The 25,055-nt window shown below is 41.2% G+C and overlaps 2 protein-coding genes across 2 annotated transcripts; both read left to right on the top strand.

Annotated features, from left to right (window-relative positions):
- Positions 1-640: 640 nt before the first annotated feature.
- Positions 641-20,342, top strand: col28a2b (collagen, type XXVIII, alpha 2b). Its single transcript, XM_028979089.1, has 36 exons — positions 641-809; positions 976-1,143; positions 1,668-2,242; positions 4,140-4,160; positions 4,272-4,331; positions 5,545-5,598; positions 5,719-5,763; positions 5,927-5,953; positions 6,039-6,083; positions 6,158-6,202; positions 6,285-6,338; positions 7,849-7,917; positions 8,006-8,074; positions 8,198-8,266; positions 10,850-10,918; positions 11,349-11,417; positions 11,519-11,587; positions 12,015-12,083; positions 12,159-12,230; positions 12,340-12,408; positions 12,560-12,631; positions 12,752-12,820; positions 12,900-12,968; positions 13,057-13,125; positions 13,241-13,309; positions 13,385-13,453; positions 14,589-14,657; positions 14,750-14,818; positions 14,916-14,996; positions 15,405-15,440; positions 15,535-15,571; positions 15,650-16,207; positions 16,954-17,240; positions 18,274-18,463; positions 19,636-19,827; positions 19,906-20,342. Exons 2-36 carry the CDS (start codon positions 981-983, stop codon positions 19,911-19,913), a joined length of 3,657 nt encoding a protein of 1,218 aa, XP_028834922.1. The 5' UTR covers positions 641-809; positions 976-980; the 3' UTR covers positions 19,914-20,342.
- Positions 20,343-21,131: 789 nt separating this feature from the next.
- Positions 21,132-24,985, top strand: klhl41b (kelch-like family member 41b). Its single transcript, XM_028979093.1, has 6 exons — positions 21,132-22,739; positions 22,961-23,118; positions 23,199-23,306; positions 23,805-23,990; positions 24,111-24,257; positions 24,476-24,985. The coding sequence occupies exons 1-6, from the start codon at positions 21,621-21,623 to the stop codon at positions 24,585-24,587; spliced, it is 1,830 nt and encodes a 609-aa protein (XP_028834926.1). The 5' UTR covers positions 21,132-21,620; the 3' UTR covers positions 24,588-24,985.
- The last annotated feature ends 70 nt before the right edge of the window (positions 24,986-25,055 follow it).

A 25,055-nucleotide genomic window follows, 5' to 3' on the forward strand; every position in this document is an offset into this window, starting at 1 on the left:
GGTTCTTGGTTACCTCTCGTTTGGTTACCTTCAGTTAAATTGCTTAGTCTAGCTGAGTGGTCACATTGGAAACATTGGAAGTCTGTCTCTGACCACTTCAGGCAGTTCATTCAACTTCATAGCTTAGTTTGTGCTCTGATACGCACTGTGAGCTGTGAAGCCTTTATTAAGCAGGTGCGTGCCTTTCTAAATCACCTCCAATCCATTTTCTTTAAGACAGCTGGGCTCCACTCAAGGTGTGCAACCTTCTCAGAGATGATAAGTAGAGGTTGACGGCCCCTGGGTTGAATATGTCAGTGTCACACCAATACTTATGAATACTTATGGCCATGTGATATTTCAGTTTTTCTTTTTTAATACATTTGCAAACAACTGTAGTATTCTGTGTTTATGTTGTCATCATTTAGTATTGTATGGATTCATGAGGTACAAAATTAATTAACATTATTTTAGCCTAAGACTACAACATGACAAATGGTTGCAAATTGAAAGGGGTCTGAATATTTTCTGAATGCACTGTATATTATTTTACTCCTTCTCTAGCTCCTCCTAAAAAGGGTGTGGTTTTGTCTCTCAGTGGTCCGCCCTCAGATAAAGTTTGCAAGTCTGTGCATAGCGTTTTCAATGTGAACTAGCACGGGAAGGCAGACAATATATCTTCGTACACACATGTACTCTCACACATCCATAGACAGTCTGTTCTCCTCCCCTCTCTTCTCTCCTCCCAAATCTGTATGCACCCTGTGTACCTGACTCACAGAACGTTGTTTGAGGATCTGCAGTGTGCCTTCACCCTACTGCAACCATCAGTAAGTATTATTATTATTATTTAACTTTTTTAATTATTATTAATTATTAACACATTTTCAGATTGAACATAAAGCCCATTTCCTTTCTGTGAGTGAAGCGGGATGATTTATTTTGCTCTATGCAACGTTTAGTAAATACGATATTTCTCTGTATATGTCCACACAGCAGGAATGGGCCCGTTTGCATTCTTGCTGCTCATGTTATGTGGACCACAGACACCCTGGGCTCAGGATTATTACAACAAGAGGTATGAGGAGGAGGAAGAGTCAACTGGGCGAAGCAAGGCTAAAATCAAGCCATTGGTGACAAACATCATCCCTAAATACAATGGAAGTAAGAGATTCCACTAATCTAATACGCAACACAATTGTACAAAATCAGAACACAACTGTAGCAAAAGTCAATAAGTTTAATATGACTGTGAAATCTAAACATCTGAGACACAATAAAGCATTAAGGTGAACCCAAGGTATGTCTTTCATGTTGCAAAATTCTGGAAACAATCCAGGGAACATTAAGTTAAAATAAGAGTGGGATCCTTGATATATTTCTGTCCGGGCAGAGCCAGCTTGTTCAGCAGCATGGTATTGCCTTTCCTCGGGCGACTTCCACATCTGTCAGCTTTTTCCTGAAGCATAAGCATAATTTATGTGTCTCTGTGACACATATGTGTGTTATGTGAATCTTCTGTGATTCTCTCAGTATTTCAAAGATAACAAATATTTAAATGTTTCTTAATATGTGCTTTTAATTCTCAAATAAGAGAGAACTTATCAATGTTAATGGAGAGTGAAAAGGATAGGCTTGATCAAAATGCATAATGTTTAAAATATATTTTTTTCTTTTTCTTGCCTCAGACCTCATAGATGAGGACTGCAGTCTGGATTTGGCATTTCTAGTAGACAGCTCAGAGAGTGCCAAGGACAACCATGCCAAAGAGAAACAATTCATCTCCAATGCTGTCGACAAGCTACAGGAAGTACGCCTCCAAACAGGGCGTGGTCTGAGTTTTAGGGCTGCCCTCTTGCAGTACAGCAGTAATGTGATAATTGAGCAGAACTTCAAACAGTGGAGAGGAGTGGCCAACTTCAAAACACAAATTGCACCCATGTTGTACATTGGCCACGGCACCTACACCACATACGCCATCACCAATCTCACCCACATCTACCTTGAAGAGTCTGGACCAGTCACTGTGAAAGTAGCTGTCCTCTTCACTGATGGGGTGTCCCATCCCAGGAACCCGGATATATTCTCGGCCATCACCGATGCTAGAAACCAGAGAGTTCGTTTATTTGCAGTAGGCATCACTCCTACTGCCAACGAACCAGCTAATGTGGCCCAACTGCATCGACTGGCAAACTCACCGCCTTCCCGCTATGTTCACAACCTCCAGGATGAAGGCATTGTGGACAAGATTGTAAAGGAGATAGTGAGTACAACCAGTTACAGTCCAATTACAGGTTTCAAATTGTAAAAAGTGTGCACAGTGGCACCCTCACATATTCCATAGTTATTGAGTCTCATTAGAGTCACTAATTAGTATTTGAGGTTTAACGTCAAAAATTGTGTATGGTTTCTGAATTGGGTGATTTTTGTGGGTCCACCGAACAATGTTGTAGGTCTATCTGTGAAGTAATAGCTTGCCCATTTCCACATACATCCACAGGATGCTAATTTTTATGTCTAATGACCAGGTGCTTCTCACCCAACCTCTCGGCTCGTCATGACAAGACACAAAGCCATATGCTGCTGTTCTTACTTTCCTTTGAAAACTCAAAAACAGTGTTGGAACCTTCAGATGTGTTTTCTGCAACCCTAGTGGACTCTGTCAGCATTCTGGAATTATAGGGGAAACTGTCACCACCTTAACATTAGTTTCAGATAGTCTGAAGGGAAATTCTGTTTAAGTGTTTCCACATTTTGTGGAAAGACTATGACCCTTTGAGGAGTGTGACAGTAAAGCCTGTTCAAAAGCACCAACTTTGGATATGGGTACAAAATACATTGATGTAATTAACTCTAACTACAGCCGCATAGTGTGAAGATATGGTGTAATTTTAGGTGGGCAGCACCCATAGTTCTGATATTGAGCATAATCTGCTACTCATCAGTCTTTTTTCTCTGTGAAGACTGAGTAACAGCAGGAGATAACAGCATGATCCTGCATGCATGCTGGGGCTCTAAATTATTTGCATGCATGCTAAGCATTAAGACTTGGCTCCTGTCAAGCAATTTTAAGGCAGGTGTTTGACATAAGAATGTGAAACAGCAGATTCAGATCCTTAACTATCTTTTAGATAATGGTAGTGTTATTAGAAAGTCTCCAAAGTGAAAGTGAAGTGATTGTCACATGTGATACACAGCAGCACAACACATGGTGCACACAGTGAAATTTGTCCTCTGCATTTAACCCATCACCCTGAGTGAGCAGTGGGCAGCCATGATAGGCACCCGGGGAGCAGTGTGTGGGGAGGGTGCTTTGCTCAGTGGCACCTCAGTGGCACCTTGGCGGATCGGGATTCGAACCAGCAACCTTCTGATTATGGGGCTGCTTCCTTAACCGCTAGGCCACCACTGCCCCAGGGGAACTGTTTCTGTTCTTACCAATTGTAAGTCATTCTGGATAAGGCCGTCGGACAGATTAAAAGACCGTAAATGAGAGTGACCCCCAAGAAAAGCAAATGTTGCTGGTAGTAGCCCTGACCACCAAATAATCATAATGGGTAAGCATTCAACATTCCTGTTGCTTAGCCACCCGGCAGCCCTTTGCTCATGAGAGCACTTGAAACCCAGTCAAGGTCTTTGAAACCCAGTCAAGGGTGTTTCACTGATGGTCATGGTCAGGTCAAGTTCTGTTTGAAGGGCTTCAGGGGGTCATGTTAATACTCAAAAAGTGTCTTTTATCTATTGGACCCACGTTTTTTCTGGCAGCCATGCGTTTATTCAATTCTACCAGCTTATGTAGAATATTTTGCCATGCTGTGCTGTCTTCAGACACTACAGCGGTGAAAAAATAACCATTGAAGTCATTAGAGGAAACAACATAATATTTAGGAATTCATGTGGTTTCTATTTGTCCAGTGGATTTTTTGTCATTCTTGCTACATGCTTTCATGTAAAATCAAAGCAACTGCAGAGCTGAAATTCCAAATGGAAGATCTGAATATCATGCTTAAGGGCCATGCTTAAAGGGTTTGTGTCGGTCAGACAGAATGACATTTGATAGCAGGCCAGGTTGTGTTTCCTGAGGCCAATGTGATTACACGTTACTAGTAAATTATACTGTACTTTTGTAATATATTTATTTAATGTGTCCTGTGTTACAGACAAATCTGGCAGATGAAGGGGTGAGTTTTATGCTTACTGTTTTTGATCAGTTCATTCTGTTGCGTTTACATGCATTTTTTTTTTTTGTCTTTCTGTGACAAGTGAGTGTAAATGAATGTCTCTGCTTTTAGTGTCCGCTGGCCCAGACGTGTGAATGTGAGAAGGGAGAGAAAGGTCCTCCTGGACCAGCTGTAAGTTTAAGACAAGCACAATTTCATAAACCTCAAATCCCTACAGACATTTAAAACCTAAATGTACTATTCAATTCCTTAGATCACACTCACCTCAAACTGCATGAAATGCATGCATGTGCACACACAATCACACACACACCAGACCCACATAGGTTCTCTGGTGTGAGGGATAATTCCTGGGCTTTGGAAAGTTTACTTAATTGTAAGGTTTTGTATGAGTCTTTCAGCACCTGCCATCAGCTGTAACACCACTAAATGTTTGAAATTCTTCCTGTTGTGTATGACGGCAAGCTTAAACAGATTGATTGAATCCTGGGACATTTTTTACTGTCATTTTACACCCCGTAAGGACAGTAATTGCATGCAATATTATGCAAATAACAATTAACAATCTCTAGAAGGCATAGCATGGACAGACATGTTATATGCCATAACATTAGGACCACAATACCAGTTTACCCTGCAAGGCATGGACTTCACCAGACATGGGCACCCTGTGCATGGATACCATGACCAGTCCGTAGTTACACAACCCCATACACAAAAAACTGCAAAATTTGACCGATCTTAACCAGTTTTCCTTCAATGGACAATTTTTGGTAGGTCCTGACTACTTCCAACATGGAACATCTAAGATAAAATATGATCAATTTTTATTAGTCCCACAAGTGGGAAATTTGCACGGCAGAATGTGGGCAGTAGAAGATAAGAGTAGCAAGAATAAATTGCCAACTGGCAGATGCCCAGATAATCAATGATAGTCACTTCATCTGTTGTAATGTTAAGGCTGGTTTGTGTATGCATTGTGTAGCATTATCTGTGTGCTTAATGATGGGACATGTAATGTTTTGAGATTCTTTCAAACAATGAAATAGCAAATTAATTTTGAAAATTAGAGTGATAACTAATTTTTTTCAATTTCTGATAAAAAATAACCCTGCACATGGACCTGACACCACTCTTCCAGAGCTTTCACAACCTCTGCATATTACATATTAGGTATATGTTTTTGCAAAAGTAAATGGAAAGGTTATATTGAAGTTCCTAAACTAATGGCCATTGAGTTCTCTGCTCAATGCTGTTGATTTACTGGCACTGTGTACAGCACATGGAGAGATGGCATTTAAAACTGTCCATTTGGCCATTTAAGACTTTTACCCTAAGACTGCTCCCCTACTGCTTTTTTATCTAAACATGTCTCATTCCACAGGGTAAAAAGGGTCGCCCAGGTGATGATGGAATTCCTGGACCCAAAGGACAGAAGGTTTGTAATAAATTTAATTTGGGGTGGGGGCTGACTCTTTGGAAAACCACCATTTCCTCACTTCTGTGTCCATTTTAAAACTTGTTAACTAATGTGTGCTTATGTGTGGTGTGTTCTCAGGGTGAGAATGGTTTCGGTGGACTTCCAGGTCGTGAAGGGTCAGAGGTCAGTGCTGGAGCCTCCAGTTATGATAACTGGACAGATGAAAATATTTTACGTTTTTTTTTATCTTCTGTTTTATTTATATTACCAAATATATATTTTTATCTTTGGTCTCTTACTTGCAATATATTTTGTGTCTTGATTGATCAACTTAATTTATCTCCAGGGTAAACCTGGCTACAAAGGAGAAAGGGTATGATAACATTTAAATATTTTATACATTAACGGATGGTTTTGTATTGTTTTTAAATTTGGAATCAATTGTCTCTTTCAAACAGGGTGAGAGAGGTGATTGTGGAACACCAGGCATTAAAGGAGACAGAGTAAGATTCCACACATTAATTAAGGAGTTTTGAATGATTTAATATATCTGACTCTCGTTTCTACACACTCTTAGGGTCCAGAGGGTCCAGTAGGCACAAGAGGAAGTAGAGGTCTTCAGGTATGCTGTGGAAACTGATGCTGATGTTTCTGCTGGTTAGTTTGTTGAAGTGATGGTTTGACCTTTTTATCATGATTCACAGGGTTTTTCTGGTCCTCAAGGTGACATTGGCCCTGAGGGGCAACCAGGGAAGAAAGTAAGTGTGACGCATTCCCTTTTTTTATTATTAGACAAGGCAGTACACACTGTTAGATTAAATTAATGTTTTTAATCAAAATGTGGGTTGGTCTCATCTGTCCTTTTCTGAACAGAAATAATACTATCATAGAACCATAGTCTCATAGACGTTTTAAAGTCGGATACCTTGCATGTGAGTGAGTGTGATATTTCTGTCTGTCAAAATAAATTTGGTGGAAGAAACAGAGCGAGATCACAGATCATTTTCTATCCTCTTCTCTGTCTAATAGCAGATGCCATAACAGTCATGTGTGACTGTCAGCACAGTTTTGTATTGTGCTATATAATTGGCTAAAATGATTAGATTGTCATTAAAAAGCACTTACCACTTTTCATTTTGATCCTTCGTGCTTTCAAGAATCCCCCTTAAGGGTCTTCTGCCAACTGGAACATGATCCATTGCTTCAAGGGAAGTGTAATTGTTTTTTCTGGAATGCTCCACTGAATTTCTATACATGTCTATGTGTATGCTTTTCGTGTGCATGGCTGTATAGCATTGGTTATAATGAGAATGAGGTGTTTGGGCTTGTCAGGGGTTAGATGTTTGCCAGACAATGTCTGTTGCTGTGCAGAGCAACATTGGCTACAGGAATGACCCAAGATTGGAAAAACAAGGCATAATTTCAGTGGGTCAAAGGCAGTGTGATTGAGGGACATCCCAGCTGTTGTGGAATGGGGAATTGGCAGGATGAAAGAGATGTTTAAAGGAGATGAAAGGAGAGAGTGATGATGTGTAGTGATGTCATCATGGCAATTCTGTTGCTTTTTCCAACACAATTGTTGTGTCAGTTGTGGCATCCATGTGAGATTTCTTTGATCCAGATCCTGGAAAAATGGAATCCAAGGTGTGTGAACATAGTTATTTAAAGACATACATTCATTTATTAAAAAAATTAAGGTTCATCTGTGCCCCAGACTATGATACTTTAAGCCAAAGAATTCTGCTGAATACCCCCGACACAAGCATGAACTTTGGATCTGAATTTAAGGTACCTACAGTTTATCATGGCTGGTCTTGTGCAATCATTTTAGATTTCCATGTTTCTTTGCAGGACATATATCATACATCATTGGAACAGTGTTATGATACAGTCTCTCACATTTCAATATAGTGTTTATATTATGAATCACTGATAGCACTGATAACCAGTGAATGTCTTGATGAGGAATGCAATCGCACGACGTCACAAAACTGGAGTTTAATGGGTGAAGAACAGGACAGGGATGACAGCCGAGAACATGGTGAACGTGTAACATGACAAAGACCCGACGACAAACAGAAACGAACAGGGCAGCTTTATACATTAGACGGTTAGGAAACAATACACAGGACAAACGTGAAACTCAGTAACCCTTCTGGACCGGATCGTGACAGCTTCTTGCTATTACCTTAAGCCAATCTACATGACTTGAGCAAATTAACAGTGAATATTAGTATAATGAAAGTTTACCAAAGACCTGTTTTATAGGGAGAGCGGGGACTTCCTGGACCACCTGGAATCCAGGGAGAAACAGGGACTGGACTACCTGGTCCTAAGGTATGCTGTTTGTCTCCTCCTCTTCTATTGCACACAGAAAGGATGTTTTAATGTCATCATGGTGAGAATTCATGTGTGTATTTTGCAGGGTGACATTGGCTTTCAGGGCAGAGCTGGTCCACCTGGTCCCTTGGGCCTTGGCGAACCAGGTTTACCTGTAAATTTCAATTAATAAATTATGCCATGCTTCTGCCTATCCATCGGTGTATCTGATATGTCTCAAATGTTGTTCATGCATTTACAACACAGTATTTTAATTCTGTATATTTGTGTTTGGCAGGGGCTTCAGGGGCCACCTGGTGTTCAAGGAGAAAAGGGTCCCACAGGAGAGGGTTTCCCAGGACCTAAGGTACAGTGTTTTTTGTACAAAGTAAAATACACAGAGACTGTCTGTAATTTTAAATCAAAGCAGGTTTTCTACATTGTCAGCTTTGTATTGTACACAGACACATACGGTACTAGTCAAAAGATTGGAGAAACCATGTGTTTCTTCACTTCTGTTATATCATGTAAAACGCAAGACTCATAAATGAGTCTTTGTCGTGTCTTTAGACCTTACTTAGACCAAATGTCCTCATAAGCAAAGGAAACCTGACATTATATGCATATGTTCATTTTAGATGAGCATGTAGATACTGATTTGTCACAAGGTTTAGTGATTCCATTTCTCTGTGGATCAGCATGTCTTGTGCCTCAACATTAAAACAAGATAACCAGTCATAGATTATGCCTGGTTATATACAAGATAATCAATTAGATATTTCTCTATTTAGTGCTTGTGTAGATGTAGACCAAAATGGTTTTCTTGTTTTGGGAGACCTGGAACTTCAGATTGTAGAGTTCAGAGTGAATACTTAAGAGAAAGTATTCACAGCGCGTCATAAACCAAGCATAAAGTCAAAGGAATTGTCTGTAGACCTCTGAGACAGGATTGTCTCAAGGCACAAATCTTGGGAAGAATACAGAAAACTGCTTTGAAAGTCTCAATGACCACAGTTGCCTCCATCACCCGTAAGTGGAAAAAGTTCAAAACCACCTGGACCAACTGGCCGGCCACCTAAACTGAGCGATCGGGGGGGAAGAGCCTTAGTTAAGGAAGTGACCAAGGACCCGATTATCACTCTGTCAGAGGTCTTTTGTGGTGAACCTTCAATAGGGTTTCATCCTGGATGAAAAACCGCTAAAGAGCGCTGTTGAACTCAGATTGGGGCGACGGTTCATCTTTCAGCAAGACAACAACCCGAAGCACACAGCCAAGAAATCAAAGGAGTGGCTTCAGGACAACTGAATGTCCTTGAGTGGCCCAGCCAGAGCCCTGACCTGAATCTGATAGGCCATCTCTGGATGGCGGCTGCACCAACCTGATGGAGCTTGAGAGTTGCTGCAAAGTGGAATGGGTGAAACTGGCCAAGGATAGGTGTGCTAAGCCTGTGGCTGTAATTGCAGCCAAAGATGCATCAACAAATGATTGAGCAAAGTCTGTGAATACTTTCACAGAACACAGTGACACAACGAAATGTGTCCTCTGCTTTTAACCATCACCCTTAGTGAGCAGTGGGCAGTCATGAAAGGCGCCTGGGGAGCAGCACGGCAAAGTGGCACAGTAGTACAGTGGTAGCGGCAGCCTAGCAGTTAAGGAAGCAGCCCTGTAATCAGAAGGTTGCCGATTTGAATCCCGGTCCGCCAAGGTGCCACTGAGGTGCCACTGAGAAGAGGACCGTACCCACACGTTGTTCCCCGGGCGCCTGTCATGGATGCCCACTGCTCACCAAGGGTGATGGGTTACCTCAGTGACACCTTGGCGGATAGGGATTCTAACCTTCTGATTACGGGGCTTCCTTAACCGCTAGGCCACCACTGCTCACCAAAGGCAATGTGTTAAAAAGCAAATGACACGTTTCTTTGTGTGTTCAGAATGACAATCACTTTCAATTAAACAGTATTAAGCCTAGATGCACATCAGTGGCATTCATGTGTAAGGTCTAATGTGTAAGGATGTGATTAAGAGAAAAAGTCATAGAAGTGACTGAGTCTGGACACCAGACGACACCAGATATTAAGGGGTGGCTATCATAAACATAGAACAAGATGGAGAGATCAATACGAGAGCAAGAAAGAATGAGTCTTTGCTGCCAACATTTGTACTCCTTTATTTAGACCCATGTGTGGTGCATCTGTCCTCTCCCTCTGTCCTTCTGTTCTTTACACCCCTACTGATTTACTACATGATAGTACTTATTTTGTTTTTTCTCCACCAACAATAATTGACAGTGCAGTGATACATTTTTATTGAAATCTGTATTTTTTCTACATCTACATGTATTTTTTTCAGAACAAAAGTTTCAGTAGATGAACCCTGTGCTCACATCCTTGTAGCAACATGTAAAAAAACAGGGAAAGCGCTGTGTAAACAGCACGTTCATTTCCACTCCAAGCTACACTTAAACACACAGTGGGCTGACAGACAAGGGCAGTTCTTTCTTTTGTGTTCATAATGGCACCAAATTCCAGACCAAAATCCATTTATTATGCTGTCTAAACATTTCAGGGGTCTTGACAACTGAAAAGCACATGCTACATTTACAAAGCCATTCACACCCCTTTTTCTCATTTTTTCAGTGTAGTATAAAGCTACCAAACCAAGAGGTGTTTATATTTTGAATGCAATTTTTTGCCTATTTTCACAAGCGGTGCCCAAATGTGGAAGAAATGATACATATACATGGACAACAACTAAGGACTGCACTGTTTGGCAAAGTCTTAGGTCTGAGATGCAGATAGAAATGTCAGGTTTCAGATTAAACTTTGTGCCAGCAAAACAAAAAATAGATTGGTAAACATGCAGGATCATTGTATGTGTCTGTAAGAGGACCTTGCACAATTTTCTTCATATACCACGTAGACTATTGTTTTCTTCTGTGTGCTTTCACAGGGTGAAAGAGGTCCTGAGGGTCCACGAGGGCCCAGGGGTGGTCCAGGAGTTGGCATTAAAGGAGACAAGGTACAGTACATATGTGACGACCATCACAGCCAGGGCCAAGGCACCTTATTAGCTAAAGCCAATTAAGCATGATTTCTCAGGACCCCTTATAAGCAGGTCGGCAGCACCCAGTAGGTGCTGCAACATTAATAATTTTCATTTTGAATTAAGTCGTTTTTTCCAAATATCCCATTCCTGTCCTTTCTTACACCGTCATCCCTCAGTCATGACAACATATCTGGCACTGTATGACATGTTTGGTCCTATACAAGAAATCTAGTATGAAACTACAGTCATTAGTGGTCTGCTTTTTACTCACATGATTGGTCAGAGAATATGTTCCTAATTTTCCGCTTACAATCCATATTCTGAGTTCATTACAATAAAAATATTCTATGTTCATACCATGCAATTATATTTTCTTCTGCTTTGTTTGTTTGATTGAACCTAGGGGGAAATTGGGCCTCCTGGTTTTCCTGGGCCTTTGGGTCTTACTGGTACAGGCACTCAAGGAGAAAAGGTTCAAAAGCTCAGGAACAGACACCACAACACAGCTAATTCAAATATAGTATGTGAAAGCTGTTTGTTAAATAAAAAAATATATATATTTGGTCTGGTTAGGGTGTGGAGGGGCCAAGGGGTCCTCCCGGAAGCAGGGGGCCACCAGGGGATGGATACCCAGGATCAAAGGTGTGTGTGTGTCACGTTCCTAAGTCTAGGGGTTAAGAAATGTAGGGTGTAATGAGGAGGAGGTCCACTGTTACGCACACAATCAAACAAAGCCTGCAACCATTGCTGTTATTTAAGATAATAGCAGACTCAGCACACCTAACCAACAACAGAACAGCCTAAATAATGTTGTCCAGTGGGGTGGTCCAGAGGGAATAACACGCACAAAAGTTAACAAAAATAAAAAGGGTACAACAAGGGCACACTCAAATGAAACCCCCAACGGAGCTCCTTGCAGATCTTCGGCAGGTTCTTATGTTTTACAGTGTTATTAATATCGCAACAGCATTCCAAACATAATAGCAGAAAATAATGCACTGTGATATTATGTCATTAAGACATGCATGACGATTATCCAACACACTGAATGGCATTTTTTTTTCCATAGGGAGATCAGGGCTTGCCTGGGGAGATTGGTGCACCAGGAGAGAGAGGTCTTGGAGAACCAGGACCAAAGGTGAGTCTCTCAATTGGAAAAGATTGTCCACTTGAAGTGTCAGTTCGTTTTTAAATAAGTACTGCTTGCCTATAGGGTGAACCAGGATCTCCAGGGTTTGCAGGAGTTCCTGGTCTACCTGGAGAGGATGGTGCTCCTGGCCAAAAGGTAAACATACTCACTTGACCTCACGTCTAAAGACCTGACATGAACTTGAATCAATCTGAGAATTTTAGTTTTAAATGATGTCCACTGAACATTGCGTATGTGTGTATAGGGAGAACCTGGAGCACCAGGCTTGCGGGGCTCAGAGGGTATGCCAGGCGTTGGCTCTCAAGGTGAAAAGGTGAGTGTTTCTTATTTATGATTTTGTTGTATTGTTCATGCCTGTGTCTGTGATTTGCTATCAGAGTGGCTATGTGCTATCTACTGTTCTACTGAAATGTTGTTGGGTTTTCTTGTGTACCGCTATCGTCTGCCTGCCCAATCCTTTTTAGGGGGACCAGGGTCAGAGAGGTGTACGGGGCCTCTCAGGGCCACCGGGCATTGCTGGTCCTTCAGGGCCAAAGGTGAGAATCTTAATGATTGTTGAATCCAAGGCACTGCTGGTTGTCTAACTCGGAACAGGGAATTGAGGACAATGTAGGAATTGCACTTGATAAATCAGGTAGTGAGTGTTTATTTTCCAGGGTGAGCCTGGTGCCCACGGTAGGCTGGGATTGCCAGGAATGCCTGGAAGAACTCAAGTGGGACCTAAGGTAGTCAAACGAGAATGAAAATATGTTTCCACATTCTACTCTTTTAAAAAGTTTTTACAAAATTTTCTTTATATTTTAGGGTGATCTTGGTCCACCAGGTCCCCCAGGCCCTGTAGGAGAAACTGGATATGGGGCTGCTGGGCCAAAGGTGACCTTCTCCATAAACATACCCAGAATTCAGTACTGGATGCATAATATGTAGGTAACTGGTAATAATTGGTTATTTGTTGTTTTAGGGAGGCCGTGGTGACCCAGGTCCTCCTGGCCCTTTTGGACCTAAAGGTGATGGATTTCCAGGGCCAACGGTGAGTACGTAATGCTAATTGCTCTGTATGTCTTCAGTCATGTCATGTTAAGTGTGTATGTAAGAATGCCAGTATGTTAGGTATCTGAAGAATCATTTGTCTGTTCTCTGAACAGGGCCCTCCTGGTCTTCCAGGGCTTCCTGGTGAGCCAGGTCTAGAAGGGATGGGTTTTCCAGGACCAAAGGTACACTGTTCCTGAATCAAGGCATACTTGTCATACTTTGTTCTTGATAACAAAATTACCCTCTGTGTGTTTTAGGGGGAAATTGGCTTTAGAGGCTTACCAGGTTTGTCAGGACCCCCAGGGGATGGACTTCAAGGACCACCAGTAGGTGTAATCATACAAATCAAATGCTCTATTTGTTAAGTTATGCTTCTGTCTCACATTCTGTAAGGATATCGGTGATCCTGTCTTGTTTAATTTCAGATGAAACTGTATGCTTACAACAGCATACATTTAGAACAGTTTTTCTAATGTCAGGAATGCTTTTAATGTATGCACTTTCTCTGTTTAAATCTACATCCCATATGCATTCCATGACACAATCGTGAGCTACTATGGTTTTAAATCCAGACTTAACAATATGACTTTAAGAACAAATGAATTGAGGTGGAGGAGTTTGCTGAGTAAAAGTATATAACTGTCACGTCCATGCGGGCATGACGAGGCGGTTGCACGGAGAGGAGGACGAAGAGTGACGAGGAATGAAGAACGCTATCACCTGACGTCACGAAACAGGGGTTTAATGGTGAATCACAGGACAGGGGAGACATCCGAGACGTTGACAGTGGTGAACATGGAACATAACGTTACAGACCTGACAGCGAACAGAAACGAACAGGGCAGCTTTATACATTTAACACAGGTGAAAACGATTAGGGAACATTACACAGGACAACAGTGAAACAGCGAAGGAGTTTCGCACCAGATCGTGACAATAACTGCCAAGGGGTGTCCACAGGTATCAAAGGCTGCCGACATGGGTCTTCTATCAGGGTTCTGTCTCTTTATTCATATATAAACATTAAAAACACACTTTCCCGCATTGGAAGTGGTTGGCCTAGTAGGTAACAACACAGACCCATAATCGAAAGGGCGCAAGTTCGAATCCCAAACCACTGAGGTGCCACTGAGTCCCCACGCAATGCTTCCTGGGCGCCTTTCATGGATGCCAACTGGTCACTAATGTGATTAATTAAATGCAGAGTTTAACACATTTTGTTGTGTGCACCTTGTGCTGTGCTGCAGTGCTTCACAATAACAATTAATTCCCTTTGATTTTCATGGAACCCATCCGCTAGTATGTTCATTCAAAAGCTGTTCATGATTATTGTAACCAGATTTGTCATGTGCCTTTACCTGGAGAGACAAATGGGTCAACTATTAGAACCACAGACATACTGTCTATACTGTACAGATATACTCTGGTCCCGGGATTTACGCATCATATCCTGTTCACCAGGGACCCTCTGGAAGGCCAGGACCTCCAGGGCCACCTGGGCCGCAAGGGCAGGGTTTACAGGGACCAAAGGTGGGAATACTTAGACTTTTTAAATAACAACACAAATGTACAATAAAAGAATGACCATAAAGTCTTCTGCTTTTTCTTGGGGGCTCTTAAAGGGTGAGCCAGGAAGCCAGGGCGTGACAGGCCCAAGGGGACCTTCAGGAGAGGGTTACCCTGGAGAGAAGGTGAGAAGAGATTATTATTGGATATAGCCCTGTTTTTTTTCCTTATATTTTCTTTTGTTGAATACTGAATGTAATTTTTTTTTTTTTTTGCTGTAAGGGTGACCGTGGATCCCAAGGTGAAAGAGGCCTGAAGGGCATCAAAGGTGACATGGGAGATCATGGACATCCTGGCCAGCCAGTGAGCCATACACATAATGATTATTATTATTATTATTATTATAGTTATAATGTACTGCATCTGATGTAGACATTAGTAATATCAGACTTTTTGTCAGTTCTCTTTTTTACACTTTTTTTTTTTGTTTCACACATAATTTAGCATGAAAATGTATGCAGATAAAAATCAACATTGCAAAAAAAAGGCATCTCAGTACTTGTATTGGTATAGGGACATTTCTGTTTTGTCATTTTGAAGAATGCAGAGGATGCAGAGTCACATATATATGTAATGACATTTTACTAGTGAACTTGGCAAATTAAGAAACTTATACTGAATCAAGGTACATCAGGCAACAAGAATCTGTCCTCTGTCAGATGCAAATTTGCCTGAAATGTTTTTTTTCAATTGGACATCTATTCTGTTTAGGGGCGCCCAGGCCTGAAAGGAGAAACAGGCCTCACGGTAAGACTGTTCTGTTAATCCAATGCTTGTGGTTAAATGAATGTAGGTTGTCCGTTCATATTACATTGTACTAATCATATGAAATTTGTCTTAGAGAGAAGATATCATAAAAATGATTAAGGAGGTTTGTGGTAAGTGTTCTTTAGCATTCTAAAGCAAAATTCTATATATTGCTGAACTCATGTCTATTAAGGTTTTTGATTTTTCAGGATGTGGAATTAAATGCAAAGAGCGCCCCATGGAGCTGGTATTTGTCATTGACAGTTCAGAGAGTGTGGGTCCTGAGAACTTTGAAATCATCAAAGATTTTGTCACAGCTCTGGTGGACCGGGTCACAGTGGGCCGCAATGCCACACGTATTGGCATTGTGCTGTACAGTCTGGAGGTTCGTGTGGAGTTCAACCTAGTCCGCTACATAAACAAGCAGGATGTAAAGCAGGCAGTCAGGAATATGTTGTACATCGGAGAGGGCACCCACACTGGCACTGCTATCCGAAAGGCCACACAAGAGGCTTTCTACAGCGCCCGTCCTGGTGTGCGCAAAGTGGCCATTGTCATCACGGATGGACAGACAGACAAGAGGGACCCTGTGAAGCTGGATATGGCTGTCAGGGAGGCACATGCAGCCAACATTGAGATGTATGCGCTGGGCATTGTGAACACCAGTGACCCTACGCAGAAAGAGTTTCTACAGGAGCTTAAATTCATTGCCTCAGACCCAGACAATGAACATGTGTACCTCATTGATGACTTCAACACACTGTCTGGTAAATCACTTATGTTATTATTCATGTATTTTTCAAGTTCATGTAGAACTAGTTCATTGACTTGCAGGCTGCCTTGTATTGAAGACAACAGCTGAATTTCAGTTCTGTGATCACCACTTATAATTCATATCATTCATATCAGAAATATTTGTGTTTGGGCTTGCAAATCTGATTGACGTCATTGATCAGTTTCTGCTGGCGAAATTGCTTTAATAATAATAGCCTGCAATGTAACTTATATTTGTAATTAGGAATAAGCTACCTCAAACAAACATTTGTCCATTTGTTTACACAGCTGCAATAGCCAAGGACATCCCAAGCTCACCATACCCTTATCTTTGGTTTCTTCCCAATTAGTAAGACTTGTTGGGCCCTGTACGGCCTTCAGGAAGGTTTTTCTGTACCAGGTCCATAGGCCTGTGTGAAGGGTTAGAATATGTACAAGGCTGCAAAGGAATACACAAAAATAAGGAATATACACTAAAGGAATACACACTAAAGAATACACAAAAGGCCTAAAAATATACAATAATTTACATTGCATTTAAATTTATGCCATTTAGCAGATGCCTTTATGCAGACTGACTTACAATTAGTAGTTACAGAGATAGTCCCCCTTGAACAACTTAAGTGTCTTACTCAGGGACAAAGCATTGCTTCATCTTAGTTGTGATGTTGTTATGAATATTCTTGAATTGTCCTTTTCTTTTGAATTTAATTACTTTTCTGATCTTCCTCCCTTGCAGCTTTGGAGTCTAAACTTGTAAGTCAGTTCTGTGAGGATGAAAATGGAGACGTGATCTTCAGTCGCATTAATGGTCACACATATGGCTACACCAATGGCAACCAAAACAACCTTAATGGAAACAATGGCTATGGGCATACTCACAAAGACACACTGAATGGGAGAAATGTTGTGACACATACTGAAACACACACTAGCTCACTTTCTGGGTCACACACTGATACACAGTCTGGAACAGGCCATGGAGACACCTTCCACACCACAGACGTGGGACGAGTTACTGTAGAGGTCAGTACAATGATGTAATGCTTGACTGTGGGCACCAGGTACAAGTGCACAATGTTGCCTTAACTTTATTAAACATAAATAGAACATAAATACGGTGCAAGGAACAAAACAGAACTAAGGTTGCTTCTCCATATGGTGAGTCTAGAATGACAACACACATGATTGACATGAACTGGAAACAATGAGGAGATTATTATAATCAAAGGTAATTAGACACATGTGAAAGATATCATAAGGGGCAGATGGGTCCTAGCGATAAGACTCCACTGAGGTCCCCTTAAGCAAGGTCCCCACACACTGCATTTCATATCTGCCCACTGCTCACATGGTGATGGGTTAAATGGCCTACAAAGCCAAACATGGAGTAGCACCATCCTACCTCACAGCCCTTATTACACCTCGCACTGCACCTCGTTTACTCCGAGCCTCCAGTACTGCTCGCCTGGTCCCTCCATCTCTGAAGGTAAAAGGAAAACATTAATCTAGACTCTTCTCCGTCATGGCCCCTCGGTGGTGGAATGAACTTCCCCTCGAGGTCAGAACAGCTCAGTCACTGAGCACCTTCAAACGGCAGCTCAAGACCTTCCTCTTAAAGAATATTTAGATTAAATTGTAATTTTCTTGTTGTCAAACTTTGTGTACAGAATCTACAACAGAGTGAATAAAATAGATGTATTCATAGTTGGGGTCCTAGTGAACCGGAATTGATCTCTTCATTGATGGTAACTTGAAAGCACGTTGTAAGTCGCTCTGGATAAGGGCGTCTGCCAAATGCCGTAAATGTAAATGTAAATGCAGAGGACACATTTTCATTGTGTGCACCGTGTGCTGTGCTTGCTGTGTATCACAATGACAAAATCAAACACTTGCAGTTTGGGCGACAGACAAAGATGTGGCGCCACCTGGTTGCTCAGAGGGGCCACGACATGACAAACTACAGCTGAAGACACTTTGCAGTGTAGTCAAGTAATCACAGAGTGGTCTGTGTAAGTGTGTGTTTGTTGTTTCCATTGTCTGCATGTGTCTGGGACAGCATGGAGAGAGAGTGGTTGAAGGCACTAACACATATAGTCAGACAGATGGCCGTGGCAGCCTTCCATCAAGGAACAAGACATCAACAAGCACCATTGTGGTCGTCTCTCGTGAGGAGTCATTACCCAAATCTACACCAGACCCGCCTTCAGTTTACTATATCCCTGCACCACGCCCACCTCTACCTAAAGGTACATCTCAACATACAAGGAATGATATTCCAAAAAATGTGTCTTTACATGCCATTAGATTTAATTACAAAAAATGTATAGTGATCTGTTACGGTTACAGCTACTTTACAGATTCATAATTACAATTTTAGTTACATTGTAAAATGGTATTCGAAAGCTTGCTGATATGTTAATAAAAATAGTGATGTAGCGTGAATCAGCAAATTAGCGCTCAGTGCTTATAAAAATCCCTGTGAAGTGGACATTGTTAGTTGAATGTGATGAGTTGGATGTTGGAGCTGGACTCTCCACACACTTTGTTCTGCCAACGTAAGCCATCAAAAGGGGTTAAAGTAAATTATAAAGTAAAGCAACAGACAACAGTATTTCTATTGCTAGGCAGCATCCACAATTACAAAGTAAAGAGATGTCATAAAAATAATTTAAATTAAATATAAATAAAAATGTATTGAAATATAGAGCTTGTGGTCAAAGTTACGTTTTGTTAAGCCTTGACCTTTACGTTCTGTGATGCATTGTTGTTCGACCAACAGAAATATTGAACAGGCTCTGAAACAATGATGGCGGAGAGATTGATATAGCCATGATTAAAAGTTGATTATAGTGATTTAATTAATCTTACCACAAGAAAGGCAGTCTGCTGGAGAAAAATGTGGAATGCTACAGGCCTGCCAGCTGTGTTTTGGCAGTGAATGGGTGCTGGTATACAGGGACGGAGGTGAGGAAGGGCGGAAGAACCCAACCAATCAAAAGGTTCCTCACATTGTTCAAGGTTTTTGAATATTAAATATTTGATTAAGCAGTGGTTTGTATGATGGATGTATGATCTTACAGTAAAACAAAGCTTGATGCCAGACTTGATTATCATCAATTATAGTTATGTTAATTCATGTATTGAAAGGAGATTGCCATTAGTCAGTGTTTACTACTGCTGAATAAGATACACTGCTAGGTTACACAATTTCAAAATGGTTAACAATTAAGAATGTTCATTAATAATTTACAAATGTAATTAAAAAGAAATACAATGTAGTTAGTTACATAGCTGTCATTTAATAATTGAAATAGTTACACTACAATTACATTTTAAATAGGGTAACCTGTAATTGAAAAGAACTACATTTCTAAAGTAATCTTCCCAACACTGTTTATTTGTGCTCTCCCTGATACAGAAGTAGTGCAACTGGACCCTCGATGTGAGCTCACCTTGGATCAGGGCCCATGTCGTGAGTATAACATCCGGTGGTACTATGACAAGCAAGCTAATGCTTGTGCTCAGTTCTGGTACGGAGGCTGTGATGGGAATCGCAACCGTTTTGACACAGAGGAGGAGTGTAAAAAGACCTGCGTGTCCAGGAGAATAGGTATGGCATTACAGATCATACGGATATGGTCAGTCTACAAGATTTGTTTTCTCATGAAAACTTTTCTGCTCTTAACAGGAGGGTGACAATGACCATCAGAAGTCACATAATATGTTTACAGAAGTTTAATCCACCTCTTAATGAATTAATGTAAATACTGTGTTGAGATTAGTAAAACACAGTAGTTATGCATTGCTTTCTTTCATATTTTTTCATTTTTTTATACTGTGTCTCACTGTATGGAATAGATAACTGATGTACATTAAGCAACTGAAAAACTGTTTAATTACTTTGTTCATTTATATTGTAAATGAGGAATCAGACATTTAATTATGTACATTACACACACAATGATTGTATAAAATGAAAATGTTTTATAAACACCATTTGTGTTTATAAAACACCACCTTGTGACCAAAGTGAAAGTTGTCTTTATAAAAAATGGAAATGGAATATGTTGACTGTTTTTTAGAGAAAGGGGAGATTTGTGGATTTGTGGCCCTGTTGTTTTGTAGATGCATTCTACAGCGTCTTTTAAGCTGTTTATGGTGTTTCTGAAAATATCCAAATGGCTATTTGTCCATCACCTGGGCAGAATTTATCCAGGGCTCTGCCCTCTGTTGGACACTGCTGGAAGGTGTGTTGTTAATCATCAGTAGTCTGCAGTCACCAGAACCTTTGATATCCCATATCTGCAATTTTAAGGTCTGATATTTATTATAGTCTCTGTTGTGCAGCAGTCTTTTATTTCTGTCCACACCAGTCCTTCATGTGGAGTGTTCTTCTGTTATAATTTTAGCAAGGCCTGTGACAGAATAAGGTTTCCCAATATCATTTCCTCACATGATCCTTGCCTTGTTCTAGAAGTTTGCATGGAAACCCATGCAGCATATACAGATAAAACCATTACACTTATTCTACATTATGTCGAGAGTTATATCTAATATACAAACGCAATACATTAATGTGCACAATGTCAGAAATGGCTTTTAATTTCAATTTGTCTGCCTTGTGTGTAGGTTTGTTTTATTCAGTTCTGCCAGGCTCGCCCAAAGCCTCTGTTAATTCCACCCTCTGACCTGTAACCTGTTCAGAAAACTATTCTAAAGTATGTGTGGGTTCAGTCTGGCAGGAGGTGGACCCCCTTTGTCCATCAGCTGTTCAGACTGCAGCTGCTCTCTAACTAACACTCACACCAGTTAAAGTTGCAAAGGCATTAAGCACTTCACTTCATACAAGTAAGTGACCATCATAGAAGTAACAGTCTGACTTTTTTTGTTCACTTTACGGTTGAACTACGTGAGATTTTCTCACCTTGGCCCAGTTGTGTCAATGAGAACTTTCAAGTGTTTTGTACTGTAATAGATCAGTCTTAAAACTATATTTCCATGTGCATGTGCAGTGATTTGCTGGAACACACAGCACAGAATACTGCGCTACCTCAAAATATTGGAACTGTTTGATTATTTTTTTTTCTGCCATTCACATGTTTCCCCACTGACAGCTAGGAACACTCCACCACTGTCACTCAGACTACAACAGCTGCACCTTTGGGTGCTCGTCACATTTGGCCTGCCTGCACTCTCTCTGTCCACAGACGGGAAGGGGGTGGAGGTGGAAGGCAAAGGGCTGTAAACTATTTTTAGAAGCGCCAGGATTAAATAACAGTCCTCTTCAAGCCAGGACCCTTTTCCCAGCTCTGCCCTTTTCTAGCTTGAACCGTGTGGTGAGCAGACCTGCTGTTCTCACCACCTCCATTCTCCTGTTCACCACCTTCTTTTCTCAAAATTGCCATGGATCCTTCAGCCATCAAGGAGGAACTGCGTCTCTTTCAGAGCACCTTGCTGCAGGACGGCCTGAAGGAGCTTCTGAACGAAAACAGGTTTGTGGACTGCACTCTCAAAGTTGGTGACCGTTGCTTCCCATGTCACCGGCTCATCATGGCGGCCTGTAGTCCATACTTCAGAGAGATCTTCTTCTCTGAGGATGGAAAGGAGGTTGAGAACACCAAGGAGGTTGTCCTGGAAGACGTGGACCCCAATATTTTAGACATGATCATTCACTACCTATATTCAGCTGAGATTGACCTGAATGATGACAACGTGCAGGCAATCTTTGCTGTGGCCAATCGCTTCCAGATCCCATCTGTCTTTACTGTTTGCGTTAACTACCTCCAAAAAAAGCTGTCGGTGGCTAACTCTTTAGCCGTGTTCAGGCTGGGCCTGGTACTCAGCTGCCCCAGACTGGCAGTAGCAGCAAGGGACTTCATTGCAGATCATTTTGACAGCCTTTCCAAGGATGAGGAGTTTCAACAACTGGCTGCTCACGAGTTGTTTGCCATCATCGGCGCTGATGCTCTCAATGTGGAGCATGAAGAGCAGGTCTTTGAGGCTCTCATGAGCTGGGTCCGTACTGACAAGGAGAAACGCTCTAAGGTCCTCAATGAGGCCTTCAACTGCATCCGCTTTCGTCTGATGCCTGAAAAGTACTTCCAGAGCAAGGTGGAGACAGATGATATCATCAAGGCTGATGCTGAGCTCATGAAGAAGGTGCAGGTGATTAAGGATGCCTTCAGAGGAAAACTCCCTGAGAAGACTAGCAAAAAGATTGCAGAGGGAGAGGGGGGCAAAGAAGGTGAAGAAGAAGAGAACGAGGATGACGTGTTGCCAGGATACCTCAATGACAATCGCAGGCTGGGAATGTACACACGGGATCTTATCCTCATGGTTAATGACACAGCGGCTGTGGCCTATGATGTCACTGAAAACGAGTGCTTCCTGTCAGCCATGTCAGACCAGGTTCCCCGAAATCATGTGAGCCTCTGCTCCAAGAAGAACCAGCTCTTCATACTGGGAGGTCTGTATGTAGATGAGGACAATAAGGAGAGTCCTCTTCAGTGCTACTTTTATCAGGTACATACAGGTTAGAACAAGGTGTGTGAATAATCTGTGTTGTCTGTTCCTGTTGTCTTGTCCATCTAGAAAACATAAAAAATGTCTAATTAATTTAGCTCCACCTTAATATCCTTGGGGTGTCCTAAATAGACATATGTTTTACATTACAAATTATAAATGTTTCTAATAATGTCAGAGTTAATCTCTATTCAAATGTTATGCCAATCATTTATCCACAGCTGGATACTCTGGCCTCTGATTGGCTGGCCTTGCCACCCATGCCTTCTCCTAGGTGTCTGTTCAGCATGGGCGAGTATGACAGCCTCATCTTTGCCATTGGTGGGAAAGACCTGCAGACAAATGAATCTCTGGATTCTGTTATGTGCTATGACACAGAGTGAGTAGCCATTCTCATTCCAGCCATTTCAATCAATTTCAAAGCCACTTCTAACTATGGCATTTGGTAAAATTACCCAGGAAGATGAAATGGAGTGAAACAAAAAAACTCCCCCTGAAAATCCACGGGCAGTCAGTGGTGTCACACAATGGACTCATCTACAGCATTGGTGGTAAAACAGATGAAAAGTGAGTGTTCTGCAGTGTGTGTGTGTGTGTGTGTTGGGGGCGGTGTCTAGTGCAGCTGTCACTTTCTGTTACTTAAGTGCTACTATGAGGATCTCTTCTATTCACTCATATTCACTGATCTAGATATAGAGGTCGCAAAATTGTACGAATTGTAAAAGATTTGTTTAGAAATAACTAGATAATTAGAAAATAATAAGTAATGTAATGTATGACTCCGTCAGATGTCAGTGAAGATTCTCAGTCATCCAGGTGAATTTGTCTGAAAGTTGAGTCATGGCAACTGGATTTTCTTTCATTAATGTAGAGCTGTTTCATTCTGCATCCACAGAAATTTGTCAATCTGATTACATTAAAGAAAGAAAGTCCAGTTGCCATGACTCAACTTTCAGACACTCTGTCAGATGGTGTCTCATCCAGAGCCAGAAGATGTTGTGATGGTGTTATAACTGTTATTTATGTATGGCTTTGAATAGTGTCTTGTTTATTTCTCACCTCCAGCAAACCAATAAATAAGATGTTTGTGTACAACCACAAACAGTCAGAATGGCGAGAGCTGGCAGCTATGAAAATGTCAAGAGCCATGTTTGGTGCCGTCATTCACAAAGGAAAGATCATTGTGAGCGGTGGTGTCAATGAAAATGGCCTAACCGCTGCTGCAGAGACCTATGATTTCTCTACAAACAAGTATGCATAGTCCAACTCTGCTTACTTTATGGGACAACACGTATACTTCATTTCTAATAAACCAGGGGTATAATAATCACACAATATAACATGGTATCACTTTATTTTTCCCACATCCAGATGGGAACCCTTTGTGGATTTCCCTCAGGAACGGAGTTCAGTAAACCTGGTGAGCAGTGGAGGGGCACTATACGCTGTGGGAGGTTTTACCATCGTTGAGTTGGAAAACAAAGAAGTTGGACCTTCAGAGGTCACAGATGTCTGGCAGTAAGTTTAATTGCTACACCATATGTAAAATACTACACCACTACACCACTGTTATTATCATGAATGCATATAAATGCTCTGTAGTTTGTATAACAATGCAAGAAGAAATTTTATGTGGGTGTATGTGTGTGTATACATATATACATATACATGTGTGTGCGTGTGTAGATGAGGTATATATATTCTGTGGGTTAATGTGATGTGTTTGCTTTGTTTAGGTACGAGGAAGATAAGAAACAGTGGGCTGGAATGCTGAGAGAGATGCGTTACGCTGCTTGCTCCTCATGTGTCTCCATGCGCCTCAATGCTGCCAGGATGGCCAAACTCTAAAACATGTCCACCAAACCGTTGACATAGAAGCTAAGCTGTCTGTTCAATCAGTGTTATGTAGTCCTCTAAAGAAACTATAGGAAACGTGCTGGTCTGGGAATCAGTGTTAAGATGCGTACATGCTTTGACTAAATATCTCTGAGGGCAGATTAGACATATGGCTATTGTGCTCAGTACATAGTATTTTACCAACATTTCACCCGTTATGCCACTTGGCAACAAAATTATCTGTCTGAATAAGGCCCTTCTGCGACATTAGTTTTATGATCTTGGGTTATTTCTGTACAAATAAGCATTTGTTTTTTGTCATTTTAATACTGAATGCAAAACATTGCCCTGCAGTCACTAACTACATTGTATTTATGTTTTTGTACAATAAATTGCTTAAAATGCAACTGTGTATGTTTCTCTTCTTTTCTTAAAGAAATAAAAACTATAATTATGTACACACGTATTCAGATTGAATCC

Source organism: Denticeps clupeoides, chromosome 5 (assembly GCF_900700375.1).
Source record: "Denticeps clupeoides chromosome 5, fDenClu1.1, whole genome shotgun sequence".
Classification (NCBI taxonomy): domain Eukaryota; kingdom Metazoa; phylum Chordata; class Actinopteri; order Clupeiformes; family Denticipitidae; genus Denticeps; species Denticeps clupeoides.

Bases quoted from the DNA above. Each gene is read 5' to 3' on its own strand.
- klhl41b (XM_028979093.1), top strand. From the start codon at position 21,621: ATGGATCCTTCAGCCATCAAGGAGGAACTGCGTCTCTTTCAGAGCACC. The intron at 23,119-23,198 runs GTGAGTAGCCAT...AAAATTACCCAG, and splicing joins GTTATGTGCTATGACACAGA to GAAGATGAAATGGAGTGAAA. The intron at 24,258-24,475 runs GTAAGTTTAATT...TGCTTTGTTTAG, and splicing joins GAGGTCACAGATGTCTGGCA to GTACGAGGAAGATAAGAAAC.
- col28a2b (XM_028979089.1), top strand. From the start codon at position 981: ATGGGCCCGTTTGCATTCTTGCTGCTCATGTTATGTGGACCACAGACA. The intron at 11,418-11,518 runs GTTCAAAAGCTC...TGGTCTGGTTAG, and splicing joins CAGGCACTCAAGGAGAAAAG to GGTGTGGAGGGGCCAAGGGG. The intron at 13,454-14,588 runs GTAGGTGTAATC...CCTGTTCACCAG, and splicing joins ATGGACTTCAAGGACCACCA to GGACCCTCTGGAAGGCCAGG.